We start from the raw sequence: 13,127 nt of genomic DNA on the forward strand, positions 1-13,127 counted from the left end.
TTCCAATCTCTTTAAAAGTCATGTCTGTCAGATCCTATCCCTGTGTTGACAGGAATCAGGAAATACATGGAATGGTGAACAACCTCAGACCCGACTGTCAACAGAGGTACTGCATATTCAGCTCGCAGCTCTGATTACAGGGACCAATGCCAAAGGGGGCAACATGGAGATCAGCGAATGTCTTTGGATTCTAAGGTGAGCAAGAACTTTTTGGAGAAGAGATGGCAGTTTCCCTGGTACTACAAAAGAAAATTCCATCAGTGAAAAAAAATCTAGGGTTCTGATCGAGGTAATAGAGACTAGCCACTGGACAAAAGCAAGTCCTATCTCGCTTAATGCTGCATATTCATGAATAGGCGAACTCACAGAGGACAGCAATAGCCCATGCTTTCTTTGTCTCAGGATTTTATCATCGTAGGCCTTTTCAACATTTTGCATGATGCTGGAGCATCATTTGCTGGACCTCCGTCTCATAGCAGCATGTATTCCAATCTAGTGTTTGTTCCCAAATGTGCGACCTAAATTTATGGGAAAATATTTGTCCTGCCTTGTCAGTGATTTTCAAGTCTCACATTTGCATTTCCTCCTATTGCTCTAATTATGAAACTCCTAAAAAGGATAATCAAACAGAGTAAGTGTCCTAGTATCCACCCATTTTAGGCAAAAGAAAGAAAAGAACCTTTCCATTGGTCCCCAGTTCTCTCACCATCCATCCTTATTAAACTCAGGTTCATGGCGCGGGCCTTCACACTGATTAGGTCTACAATGTATACGGTTTTCTAGCGAGGAGGCTTCTATTAAAGAACAGTACAGCTCATTTCTGAGCTAGTGGTTTCCCATGGGATCTTGGTCGGTACTTCAGGCTTCACGGAATCCTAGATGTGAATCTTGGCCACCTGCCTTCCCAAAGTAGATGAGCATGGTCATTGATCTCAAAAGCCTACTTATCAGCAGTATTGAAACATCCTTCCTTTATCGGACCATGAGAGCAACCAGGTGAAATCAACATACGTCTAGAAGCATAGGGGTATTCATTGCAGAAATCTGCAAGGCAGCTACATGTGCGGTACCTTCTTTCTTTTTTCCCCTTTACAGCTTGCCTTTTGGGGGTGGTGTTTGGCTCATTGGACTTCATTTTCATTTGCTCATGTCTAAACCTTTATCTAATATCGATGCAATTAAGGCTTATGGGCATTGTCAGGATTAGTGCTCACATGCGGTGTCTTTTACGGTTTACAGTAGAGAAGTATTTCTTGGATAGGCATTGAAAGAGTAAGAGACAGAGCAAGGAAGTCCCCCCAGGATGTAATGGATACATTACTTACTGGTTGTTTTTATTATTATTATTATTATTATGTCCACCTTACTTGCCCTTGGTACTCTCCTGGGGAGGAAAGCTTCTCATATCAAAATGGGCAGCTCCGTAATTTCACAAGGCCGAGGGACTATGCCACCGCTCTATAATTCCTCCCTAAAGGGCGAGGCTAGGAATACAACAAGACTGAATTTAAGGTTTAGTAAATGAGGCACCTTTCATCCGAGTATAAGTAGCAGACTAGGAAGATGATGGAGGGGTAAGAAGGCTACTTTGAGGTAAGCAGGCCATGACAGATCCAGCAGTGCAGAAGCTATCCTACAGCCTCCTTCACCAGCAACTTCCCATCAAGTAAAGTTGGACGGTTTTGGGTGGAACCATAGACACCGCATACGTTCATACTGCCTCTTGGTTGTATTGGTAACTATTGACTTTTAGAAAGTATGTGGGGAAAAAAATTACTATTTTGAAAGAATTGCTATTTAGAAGTTGCATTAGATACTTGAGGATAAACAATGTCCAGACTCGGTACAAATGCACTTTAACAGGCCCCTGCCTGAATGTGAACCAGCATTCATGCCAGAGAGGCCTGAGAAACAAGGAGTAGTAACATGGTGCAATCAAGGCCGGCCGGAAACATTGTAGACAAGGTGGTGTCTTTGTGCTGCCAAGGACAAAGGTTCGACGTGTTAAGTATTAGGCTAAACAGTTAAAGAAACTTACTCTTGATATGGAAAATTATACTTAAGTAGCCATACATTTTTCCATAAAAATAACAACCAAGTAAGCCTAGAAAGACAAACATCAACACGAAAGGACCCTTTCACCAAATACGTTCTTCTCCTTCTTCAGGGCTGCTTAATGGCAATAATGTTGCACAAACACGTCTGCTACTTTGTTTTGCGCAAGACACCTCAACCCAGTTTCCAAGGTATCAAGAGAAATGTTTGGTAAATAGAAAATGTGTAGTTTTATACTAAAAACGTTCATAATAAAGAAAGAATGCACTCAAGCACACACAACACAGTTTATCACAATAAATCCATTCCTGATAAAATGATGTAGAAATGATCAGATTCAATCTGAAGGAGCCGAGCTCTTCCACAACGTTTTTACTTCGAAGGAAACATTTTCAAAGAGTATTTGTCCAAACCCGAACAGCTAATCGGCACCTAGGGTGGCTCGCTGCCTAGCACGGCAGAACCACCGCGTGCTGGAATATCTGACATTGTGTTATTTCAAAGTATCCATGACTTTGTGATAGATGTGCAGCTGTTAGGGCGCAGTCGACAATTCTTGTAATTGTTCAACTTTCATAATAACATTTATTCCAACAGCATATACCATCGAAACACCAAGGGCTAGACTGACGAACCTTTTGTCCCTGAGTAGGTGTGCTTTATTCCTGGAAATGCAAGCACCAGAATGAAGGTGGGACTAGTCAGAAAAGCCTGTGAACCGAGCTCATAGGGTAGGGTCGGAATGGAATACACGAGTCCAGGCAAAAATGTGCAGACCAGAGCCAGAGTGAAAGAGGGTGCGGCCAGAATGGGGCCAGGGGGGGGGGGGGGGGTATGGCCGAGTCATCAGTGCACCCACCCAGCTGCGCGGAGCAGACCGCCTACAGACCTAAAGACCGCCAGGAAAAACGCTAGAGTTGCAGAACGGCCTGTCCGGCCCCAAGCCACAGATCAGACACATGGTTGAAACATACGGCATCAATTGCACAGACATTAATCATATTTTATAATTGTGCTATACTGCAGAGTTGAGCGGCGAGCCGACCAACAAGGTGGACTTTAATGCTTCCTAGCTGAGTGTTTCCCTGAACCCGCCCCCGCCATTCAAATGACTGTAATTTTGCAATGTCAATGCTGGATTGAATCGTCGTGCAATTGTTAATGATGTTTTCTTGTCAATAACAATAAACATCATTAAAAAAAAAAGAAAGAAACTCATCCTACGGTGTCTGCATTTAAGTTTTCATTTTTTTCTACCACAGCCAGCTGTCTGGGAGTTCAATATAAAAGACGCACAGCACTGTTAACAATGACAAAACACACCTGCAGATAGTACAATTAATGTTAAAACCGTGAAACCCTAGATGAGATTGATGCAGGCCGTGCTTGGGCGAACTGGCCTTCACCCTGGTACGTTGCCTGCCCGCGCTCCGGATCTACGGGCTCCCCACTGACTGCACCTTCGTACAGGACTTTTAAACTGTTAAATGGATCCAGCTGCAGGGGGCGAGGAAGTACAAGTGTATAAAATGCAGCTGAAATCATCTTTAGCTTAGAATTCCCCACGCACAACAGGAGTTTAAATGTTCCTGCCAGACATTTACAAGTCGACAGTAATGAGTATTTTAGGAACTAGTGGTAAAGAAGCATTAACAATTTATAGCCCCTGTCACTGATGCTACATTTTTTTTTACGAGGGAGGTTTCTCAGAATCAATTAGGCCAGAGAGGGGATGTTTGTCACAGCAGGCTGTAGAGTACAGTGGTCTTTGGGAATTAATACCTCTTCAGTGATTCTGGCACACAAAGCAAGGAGTGGGGTTTGCAGTGATACACTTACAGTCAATCCTTGCAATACATAGATGGCGTCACAAGCCAAATACCGGAACAACAGAGCCCAAGGGCATTTTCTTGCACTTGCATTTTAATTAACAAGCACTGACAAAGACAATAGGTCTTGTTTATAAATAAAAGTTTCTCTTTTTTGATAATGCGTCCACCTAGGCCGGCCCTTAATCATCAATCTAAACATTCAATCTACTTATTATTCATGCACTTCTTAACACTCATGCATCCACTCATCCATCTGTTGACATATTCTTGTATTTACCCATTCACCTATCCGCAAAACCACACCTACAATCTCACCGGTCTATGGATAGACACTTTATTAGCCAGACCTACTAGCTTTTACTTTGATTTATATTGGCGCAGGACTGAGTACTTGCTACAGAATATTGTATGCTACGATATGATTATGCAAGAATGTAAAACTCGAGAATACCTAACATAGATCACTGGAAAAAGATATAAGCATATGTTTCAAAATGAGTAGATACTCTGCTAGGAACACATCATGGAGTTGCTTTGTAGCTGGATTTATAACAAAGAAGCCATATTATTTGTTTCATCACCAAATTCAGTAGGCAGGCCAATGAGATGAATATAGTTCGCAAAATCAAATAAAACTTTATTCCATTGCTTTTTTAGACATTCATAAAAGCACATAAAAACACAGTTCATCACACAAAGACATAACATTTTTTAAGAATATACAATTAGTTATAAAATAATTTGTTTTGATCACTATCCCTTTACTGTATGTTGGCCTAACATGTATATTATAATGCGTATCCTGTGCCTGAGAACGCTCTTTAGGAACATTTACCCTCCAGACTATATGTTCATTTTCCAGAAGTTGTAATACAATAAACACAGGACGGCATTGTCCAATCCCTAGAGATATTAAAATATTAACAATCCACATTTTCCTTAATTCAGTGTAATATCTGCAGAATAAAACAACATTCATGGTAGACTGTTCTGAAGGGTTATCACAGGGGCAAAGATGCAATACTCGTGACCAGTGATTCATTTGAGGGAAACTTGCAATTGTATGGAAAATCCCGAGCCTGAATCTGGTCAGTAGGTATCTGTCATAGCCTCCAGGTACCATAATTAAATATGGTTGGATATAAAAAGTTGTTAAACGCATTTGGTTGGACAGGACAGTAGGCTTTGTAGTTTCTGCCGATATTCGAAGTGAGTCTAGTAACAAAAGGACTTCTTTTTTTTAACTCTTTTCTTGCGTTGGTGTATAATATTCTGAATGCCCAAGGTTGCGCATGAAATTCTGTACATCCCATGGCCATGGGATGTTTGAATTCCCTTCCGATCTTAAACTATCCTTTAGGATGTCCTGATTAAGCATAGTTTTTGGAGATGACCAAATACTATGCCATAAAAGAATGGGCTCCATTTCTATATTTCTCTAGAAACAATGGGTGGGCTAGACGAGCATTGTGAGAAAGTGCCTCTTTTTGCAAGGCCAACCTCTTTTTTTTGGCCTGATGCTGCAGGTTTTATCACTTTATGCACTGGGACACTCCTAAACAGGCGGCAGTGCTCTGATCCCTAAAACATGTAAACATTAGCTTACTCCTAATTTGCCTATTTAACTTTCCTCTAAGTAGGTGGTATATGGTGTCCCAAAATACACCCGTGGTATGGAAAGATAAATGTCAGGGACTACAGTATTACTGTGCCATCCATTTGTGTGCCAAGACAAACTCCTCTCCAGATCTACTACTCTAGCCTGGCTGCTGCAGTTTTAAAATTGTAGCTCTTTCTGTCATATTGCCCTTTTTAGACAGGAGCAAATCTCCCTTATGCATAATAATAAGTCACTACTATGTTGCCCTCCCAGCACATAAGGCAGGGTGCATGGCATTCAAAAGTAGGGCTAGCAAGAACAATTATTAAATAATTACATTAATTATTAAGGAAAAGGGACTTTCAGAAAGTTGCCTTTTCCCTGCCTGAAGCTCCTGGAGGCTAATTTTTTATATCCTTCAATTGTCACCCAGCTACTGAATAACCCTGATGAGGTGTGAAAACTGCTCTCTAAGCAGAGACAATGGTCTGAGAATGGAAAGGTGTTTTTAATTCCCTGGCAGGAAAATCAGTTGAGCTGTGCCCAGGAACCTAATTTACTTCACAAGGGCCTCCCCTGTCACAAGCAGATGTCAGCTGAACATGCCTATTCCTTTGTCCTCCCTGACAGGTAGGCATCAAGCCATTTGGGGGGAAAGCCACCCCCACTACTAGTTTGGAGTGACCACAGAGGAAGTTCATTACCCTGACAACAGCTCTGGAAGGACACATAGGCTCTGCACTAGGGGAGAAGGCTTTCTCCATCATGGATTTAGTGAATGAGGGGCACCGTGGGAATATTTGATGTAGGGAACACAGGAAACGCTGCAAAAGTGGGTTGGGTGACCCCCGGGGAACTTTTTTCCTATTGGTTAGGGAGGAGCCAGGAGTCACCCCCACCGACAAGCTAGCACCAGGAATAAATGTGGCCCCCAAGACACATGAAAAGAAGAAAGTCCTAGGGGGCTGCTCTCATTCGTACTCAGGACAAAGAAGTGGACTCCAAGGGTCAGTTGACTGACCTCCTGTGTAAGCTACTGGGCCACAACAAGCTGCAAGAGTCATTCTCCTGAAGCACCAACCTGAACACTACCAAATGGGCCTGAACTGAATCCTGCTGATGACTTCTGATGGATATAGTCTTGACCCCCAAGTGCTGTTCCTGAGGCTCTGAGACTTTTTGCTTCTCTTTAGCAGCAAATTCATTTCTGCTGGACCTCGGCACGAAGGTTTACAGCCTTGTGGAGCCCTCCTTGGACACAGCCTGCAGCCTTGCCTTGCTGGAGAATTTCACATTTTTAAAAAAAGACTAAATCCAAAGGTCTAAATATTGACAGCAAAAAGTATTTGACTACTGCATTTTCCCTCTTGGAGCTTTCCCTACCAAACCGATGGCTTCACTGGGACCTCATCCAGTGTCTATCCAATGCTATGGAGCTGCCTTGTACAGCTGAAGGGTTTGGACTTCCACAAAAAGACCAAGTCCCAAGGTAAAATCTCCGATCATGGCGAATCTGGTTGGTGTATCCGACCCACGCTCCATTGCGGATGGCCTGAAATTGCAGCTAGTGCCTGGTCTACCATGACCAGTTGACTGGCATTGGCGCTTAGTGCTTTTTGGCACAATTTTTACTTATTTATTTTTAAAGTTCGTATCTACTGTTCCTCTTATAAGATTTTTGTTTTTTTAGTGTCATTTGATAATTAAATTAGCCTCTATGTTAATAAATTAGAGTTTTTATTGTATTGTACGTTTGACTTTTTAACTATTTTATTATTACATCCTTTACACATTTTCTCTAAGTTAAGCCTGTCTCCTCTGTGCCATAGCTACCAAGAGTTGAGTAACAAGATAGTGCCATTACTTGTGGTGGACCTCAGTAACCCCCAACCCCCACTAATAAACTACTTTCTCACAAGCAACATGTTACAATTGAGGGTGAACACCTTTCCCTAACTTTCAATTGCATTTAATCACACACTCTAGCCCTTGTCCAACTCGGTCACTGTTCCACTTCCAAAAGTAACTGAATACTAATTTCTTCAAGCAATACCTCATACTTCTAAAAGTCCTTACACCCCGACTCCAACTCAAAACTTCCCTCACTTACTGCCACTTGGCACTGCTGCTTCCTTGCGGTAGCCCACTCTCTGTACTGTGTGCAACACGTACCATTGGATACTGCGCCATCCATTTGTAACCACTCTTTAGATCTACACCGCAACACATACAAACACATTTGGTGATCATACTACAGCAGGATCTGATTAATCCATTGATAGAGAACCTTACTGATTGTCCTTACGGTGATGCATCGGCTCTGCAATTCGACAGTGTTAAAAATAACTATCTCTACATACCATATTTTATGAGAACTATAAATAATTGTGCTACATTCCAGAACTATACTCAACATCAACATTAACAAGGTGGATGGATTTACATGACAACACGCGCCTTACGTAGGGGAACTTCTACCTATGTCAAGAGGCTATGAAAGTCTTAGAAGTGAAGTCTTACTACCACTTGAAGTCTCCAAATTCAAATCATTCACTGCCCGCAAACAATCCTTCACAGGCTACAGTATCAGCCTAGAACTCACTAACCCCTGACTTCAGAATATTAGCTCAACTCCTTGCGTTCAGAAAACAACTCAAAACGTGTCTCTTCAAACAATTCTTGAGCCTGTAAGCTCTAGCTGTACATTTCTTTTCTTGATAATAATGATTTCCGTCCCATACCTCTAGTTACTTCATGTTGCTTGTACTGCTCCCATCTAATCTAGATAATTTAATATTTTTTTTCTTTAAAGATCTGGATCTATTTCAATCATTCATTCGATTCCTTTCCAAATGTAACCTACTTTCATGCCGCAAGCTTCTGTTTTGTCTCAACTCCTCTTATGCCATTCTGGTCTTGGGTGCCCTTAGTAACTTTAAATAAAAAAATAGGAAATCTAAAGGCAATCTGTTTTCTGTAATTACAATGTAATTGCCCTAACTTCACATGTATAGACATAATGGTAATTGTCTCCAAATTCAAGTGTCTTGGCATGGTACCTATTGTGTTCTATCATAAATGAAAAATATATTTTGAAATACACAAATTGGCACCATATTCACATATTTTGAATATTAACATTAAGCACCTTGAATATGTTACACACAATAGGATTTACATAAACGTATACAATTATAAAAACAAATCCTTACTTTGGCCCACATTAATTAATACATTTGAGAATGTAGCAATGGGCCTGACAATTTAGAAAGGGAATGAAAGATCTATTAAATGGATGAATTTTGCTTTGATGAATCAATCTTGAAATGGTGTATGAACGGTTTCCAAACTCTTAACCAATGTTTAGTGATCTGGTTTCAATTCCTGTAGGATTAGAGCATTCAAGTTTATTTAGGGCACAAAATGATGAGAAACAGCATGGTACAGCAGCATAGTTGTCTTCTGTTGTTTACCAACTCCAGACCTTCCAACTCTTGTGTCCTTTCACATGGCCAGCCAGTGACCAGCCAAGATAACAAGGTGAAAAATAGGATAAACTGGAACCCCCTATAAAGGACAGTTGTTGTGAGCGGGGGTTCCTCAAAGCTTATGTGGCTTATGGGTTTTCAGTCTTCCTCCGGACATCAGCAGCAGCCGAAGGTGTTTTGGGGTTTTCTTTAGTGGGGGTAGAGGGAGAAGGACTTCGCAGTCAGTAATCAGCACAAAGAAACCTCGATTCCAGACCGTGCCCTCTTGTCTCACATGAGGTACAGTTGCTACAAACTGGTACGATTGCAGTTCAAAGACAACTTGTCCCTTGCCAATCTAAACTGCCCCAAGAACCAGATTCAGCAATCATGCAACACAGAGCTTAGATGCAATGCTCCGCAAACCAACATTTAGTACTCTCACTTAGTATAGGAAACCACCTCCAAATGTCCTGTTGAAGACTTAAGGGTTCAGCTAAAAATAACATTCCATAATCTAAACACATACATCTCTCTCCTTAAAGGCAACCCTCTGTTAAGACTAAAGCATTCATGTATCATTACCTGATATAGCATTTCTTACATTTTCACTTAAGGTCCCTTTACAGGTACCAACTGTTGGCGGCCTACTGCAGACTCCTTATCCTCGGAGTACCAATTCTCGTTTACTAAACAGGACATCAGTTGGGCCCCAGTTGGCCCATTGAGGATGCTGTAATGACAATGAGGTCATAAGTATTACAGCACAGGGCCAGCTCTAGGGCGATGCGACCGGGTGCTGACTTCGGCTGGGGGCGTCAAGTTTGCCAGTATATTATGGTTTTAAAAGCACCTGTTGCCCTGTTCCTTGCCTCCAGAAATTTTCATACAACAATAAAAATGTCAAGATAACTCTGGTGATTAATAGCTGTCAGCAAAAGCCGCATGCAAACTGCAAGGTATAGATTAGAGCGTTGTGATTTTCCCCCCAGTCTCATTATTCTAATGTTGCAAAAAGGGTTAATTTTGGTAAAAAAATAAAAACAAATCAATTCTTATTATTTGACGTAACCCCCAACCATGGTGTTAATTTTAAATACAGAGTTTGTACTTCTCCAAACCAAGCACTTTTAAACTATACTATCAGTATGGATGACATGCGCCTCCTACACATTGTCGTCATCTGTTTTATGTAACATTCCTATACACTGATCTACATAAATGATTCATTGTCTGTATAATCAATGTGTGTATCATGTAAAGTGCAAAAACAACAATTGATGGACAGAATGCAGAACAATGTCATACATTCACCCCAGTACAGAGATCTGGGCCTAAATCCATCGTTTTTTTTGCTCAGCATGCCATTCCAGTTTGAAGCCAGTCATATGCAAATCAGTCTTGACCCTGTGCCTCATGGGAACAGTCCAGCCCGAACTGCCAAGCCAGGTCCTCCCTGGACTGGAAACAAGCATCCTAGGACCGGTTTCGGGGTTTCACCCCTCTTCAGCCAGGATAGCTTGATTCCAATGGCATGGAGAGCACGGGACTCACGTCTGAGCATATCCGTCCCACTCGGGGTGACAAATGCAAAAACAACAATTGATGGACAGAATGCAGAACAATGTCATACATTCACCCAAGATCAGTTGACTGGGGGTGAGTGCTTGCAATGTTCAACACTCCGCCCATCATTTCCTTTGGTTTTGCTTTGTTCGCCATAAGTTGGCAGGGTATGCTCAGACGTGAGTCCCTTGCTCACTTTGCCACTGGATTCAAGCAAGCCTGGCTGAAATGCCAGAAACCGGTCATAGGAAGCTTGTTTTCCGGTCCAGGGAAGACATGGCTTGGCAGTTGGGGCTGGACTGTTCCCAAGAGGCACAGGGTCAGAATGCTTTGCATATGGCCATGTCTGAACTGGGGTGGCAGAGTGAGCTAAAGAACGGTGATGGATTAAACCCAGATCAGTTGACTGGGGGTGAGTGCTTGCAATGTTCAACACTCCGTCCATCATTTCCTTTGGTTTTGCTCTATCATGTAAAGTGCTCTGACACCCTACACTGGTATGAGTAGCGCTATAAACCTAATTCAATGCATCTGCGCGAGAGGGTGGTTATGGAGACTTGAGGGGCACTGGTGGTAGTGAGGGAATCTGTGGCTTATATGGTCATTGGGGGGGAGGGGTGCCAACAAACATTGTTGCTCAGGGCGCTACCATGAACTTTTGCCCGCAGCAGGCTGGCGTTGAAGTTAGTGTGGCCTTACTTTTGCCAGCACGGATCCCTTGCTAAACCTCTGCTGAACATGAAGCGCGCAGCTGCAGAACATTATTTAATCATGTACAGTTGGGACTTCATTAGAAAGACTATTACTAAAAGCAAATTTGTCAGCTAGTACATTTTGGGATGTATGTCTCTAGAGCGAAACCCCGTTGATACCGTATTAAAACGAGAATGGACTGACATACTAGTTAAAATATTTCAGCTTCGAATTAAAATTACATGAAAGCCTCAGAATGCAGAGTAATTAAAAGAGACTTACTTGTTCCATGCTTGTCTAAGGTTCTTAGAGCCGTACTGTACAAAGCGGTCTGTAACCAAAACAAAAAAAGGGGTAATTACTCCTCATTATTAAAATACCATAGAAACAGCAACAACAGAAAAGGTTTACATTAGAAAAGCAGTGCATATGATACAAAATACCAAAGAGTTCAGTGTAAATACAACTTTAGACCCTGACACGCTGTTGGTATATCACACCAGCAAATGAAGGCTACAGAAAGCTATATGGATACTTGGCTAAAATTAAAATCAATGTGAATAATAAGAGAAAATACATTTATATTTATTTTACATGGCACACAAACCGAGACAAATGTATATACACGAACAGAAGAAGTACATTGTCGAAGCAAAGAGGCAATTAGAAGTCGTGAGGAAATAGAGTCATGATAAGATGAAGGTTAAGATAACACAACCATGCTTTTACAGTTTTCCAGAAAGACATTAGTTACTGGTCCTTGCAGATATGCAAGTGCATTCCAAAGTTTGAGTCTAAGAAAAGGAAATCTGTCTCGCTGAAACTTCAACAAGGGCGAGAAGCAAAAGTTCAGAGAGTTCCAGCTGGGGCATTTATAGATCAAACTCAGGATCTTAAAATCCCGTGTGGCAGCCATGTATGGATCCCTGCAGATGGGACGATTGGTCCCTTTTAGGCACTCTGGAAATTAAAATGCATTACTGTGTTTTGTAGGCACTGTAAGGTGTAATTTGACCACCTGGGAGACCTCCCCTCAAGACATTTCAGCAGTCCGAGGTGGAGTTTATCAGTGATTCCACTGAGATCTCAAGGGAATCTGTGGGCAAATAACCATTATTCTTTCTAAGCTGGAAGAATGTAAACTCGCAGCTCTTGGTTAGATTGTCCATTTGAATAAAGACACCAATTCTTGGGTCCCAAATGTGCCCTAGGTTTTTAACCTTGTTTGCGAAATTTGTTGGACACCTAAAAAAGTAGGTGATGATAGTCAAGTGCTGGAGACATGCATACCTGTTGTGGCCCACTAATATTACCTTGTGAGAAATTGGATTTTTGATCGAGAGGGATGAAGACCCTTCTCAAGAAACAACCACAATTCCCGTCAGGGTGAACTACAAAAGTCACTAAATTAGCTTGTGCTTAACCCTCTGGTAGCTTGACTTAGAGGCAATGTGCAAAGTATTTATGCAGCACACACACACTAAAAACCTGAAAACACAAAAAATCCCACATAGGTTAGAAAAATAAACACACTGGGACCATAATGGCAAAAATCAAATCTGTGGAACTAGAGATATGCAATTTCAAAGATTTAGGTAAGTAGAGTGCCCAAACGAAGAAAGTGCCACTTGTGGTTATCTGGTAGTGCTAGACCGGAGAAATATCACAAGTTCAGGCAGACTGCGTGGCCTGGATACCGGGACCAAGTTAGTCCTAATGAAAAAGTTACCCTCTCAAAGTCCAGTTCACAGTGGAGGAGGCTGCAAGGAGGAAAGTTGTTGCTGTAGCGGGAGAGAAGGCTGGGCGTCGCAGATGGTCATAGCTGGAGCTTCTCATTGATGGTCACCATGAGCTGTCATGAGCTGTCAATGCTGTAGCATGAAGTGCATTTCTCCTGCTGTCAGGCGTCGCTGG

The 13,127-nt window shown here is 41.9% G+C and overlaps 1 protein-coding gene across 2 annotated transcripts in view; it reads right to left on the reverse strand.

Annotated features, from left to right (window-relative positions):
• CDK14 (cyclin dependent kinase 14) overlaps nt 1-13,127 on the reverse strand; it is a 2,110,677-nt gene that overhangs the window by 459,310 nt on the left and 1,638,240 nt on the right. For both annotated transcript variants that reach the window (XM_085631156.1, XM_085631160.1), the window contains one exon: nt 11,496-11,544. In XM_085631156.1, the coding sequence (XP_085487282.1) occupies nt 11,496-11,544 (49 nt within the window). The remainder of the gene's footprint in view (nt 1-11,495; nt 11,545-13,127) is intronic.

Source organism: Triturus cristatus, chromosome 10 (genome assembly GCF_964204655.1).
Source record: "Triturus cristatus chromosome 10, aTriCri1.1, whole genome shotgun sequence".
Classification (NCBI taxonomy): Eukaryota; Metazoa; Chordata; class Amphibia; order Caudata; family Salamandridae; genus Triturus; species Triturus cristatus.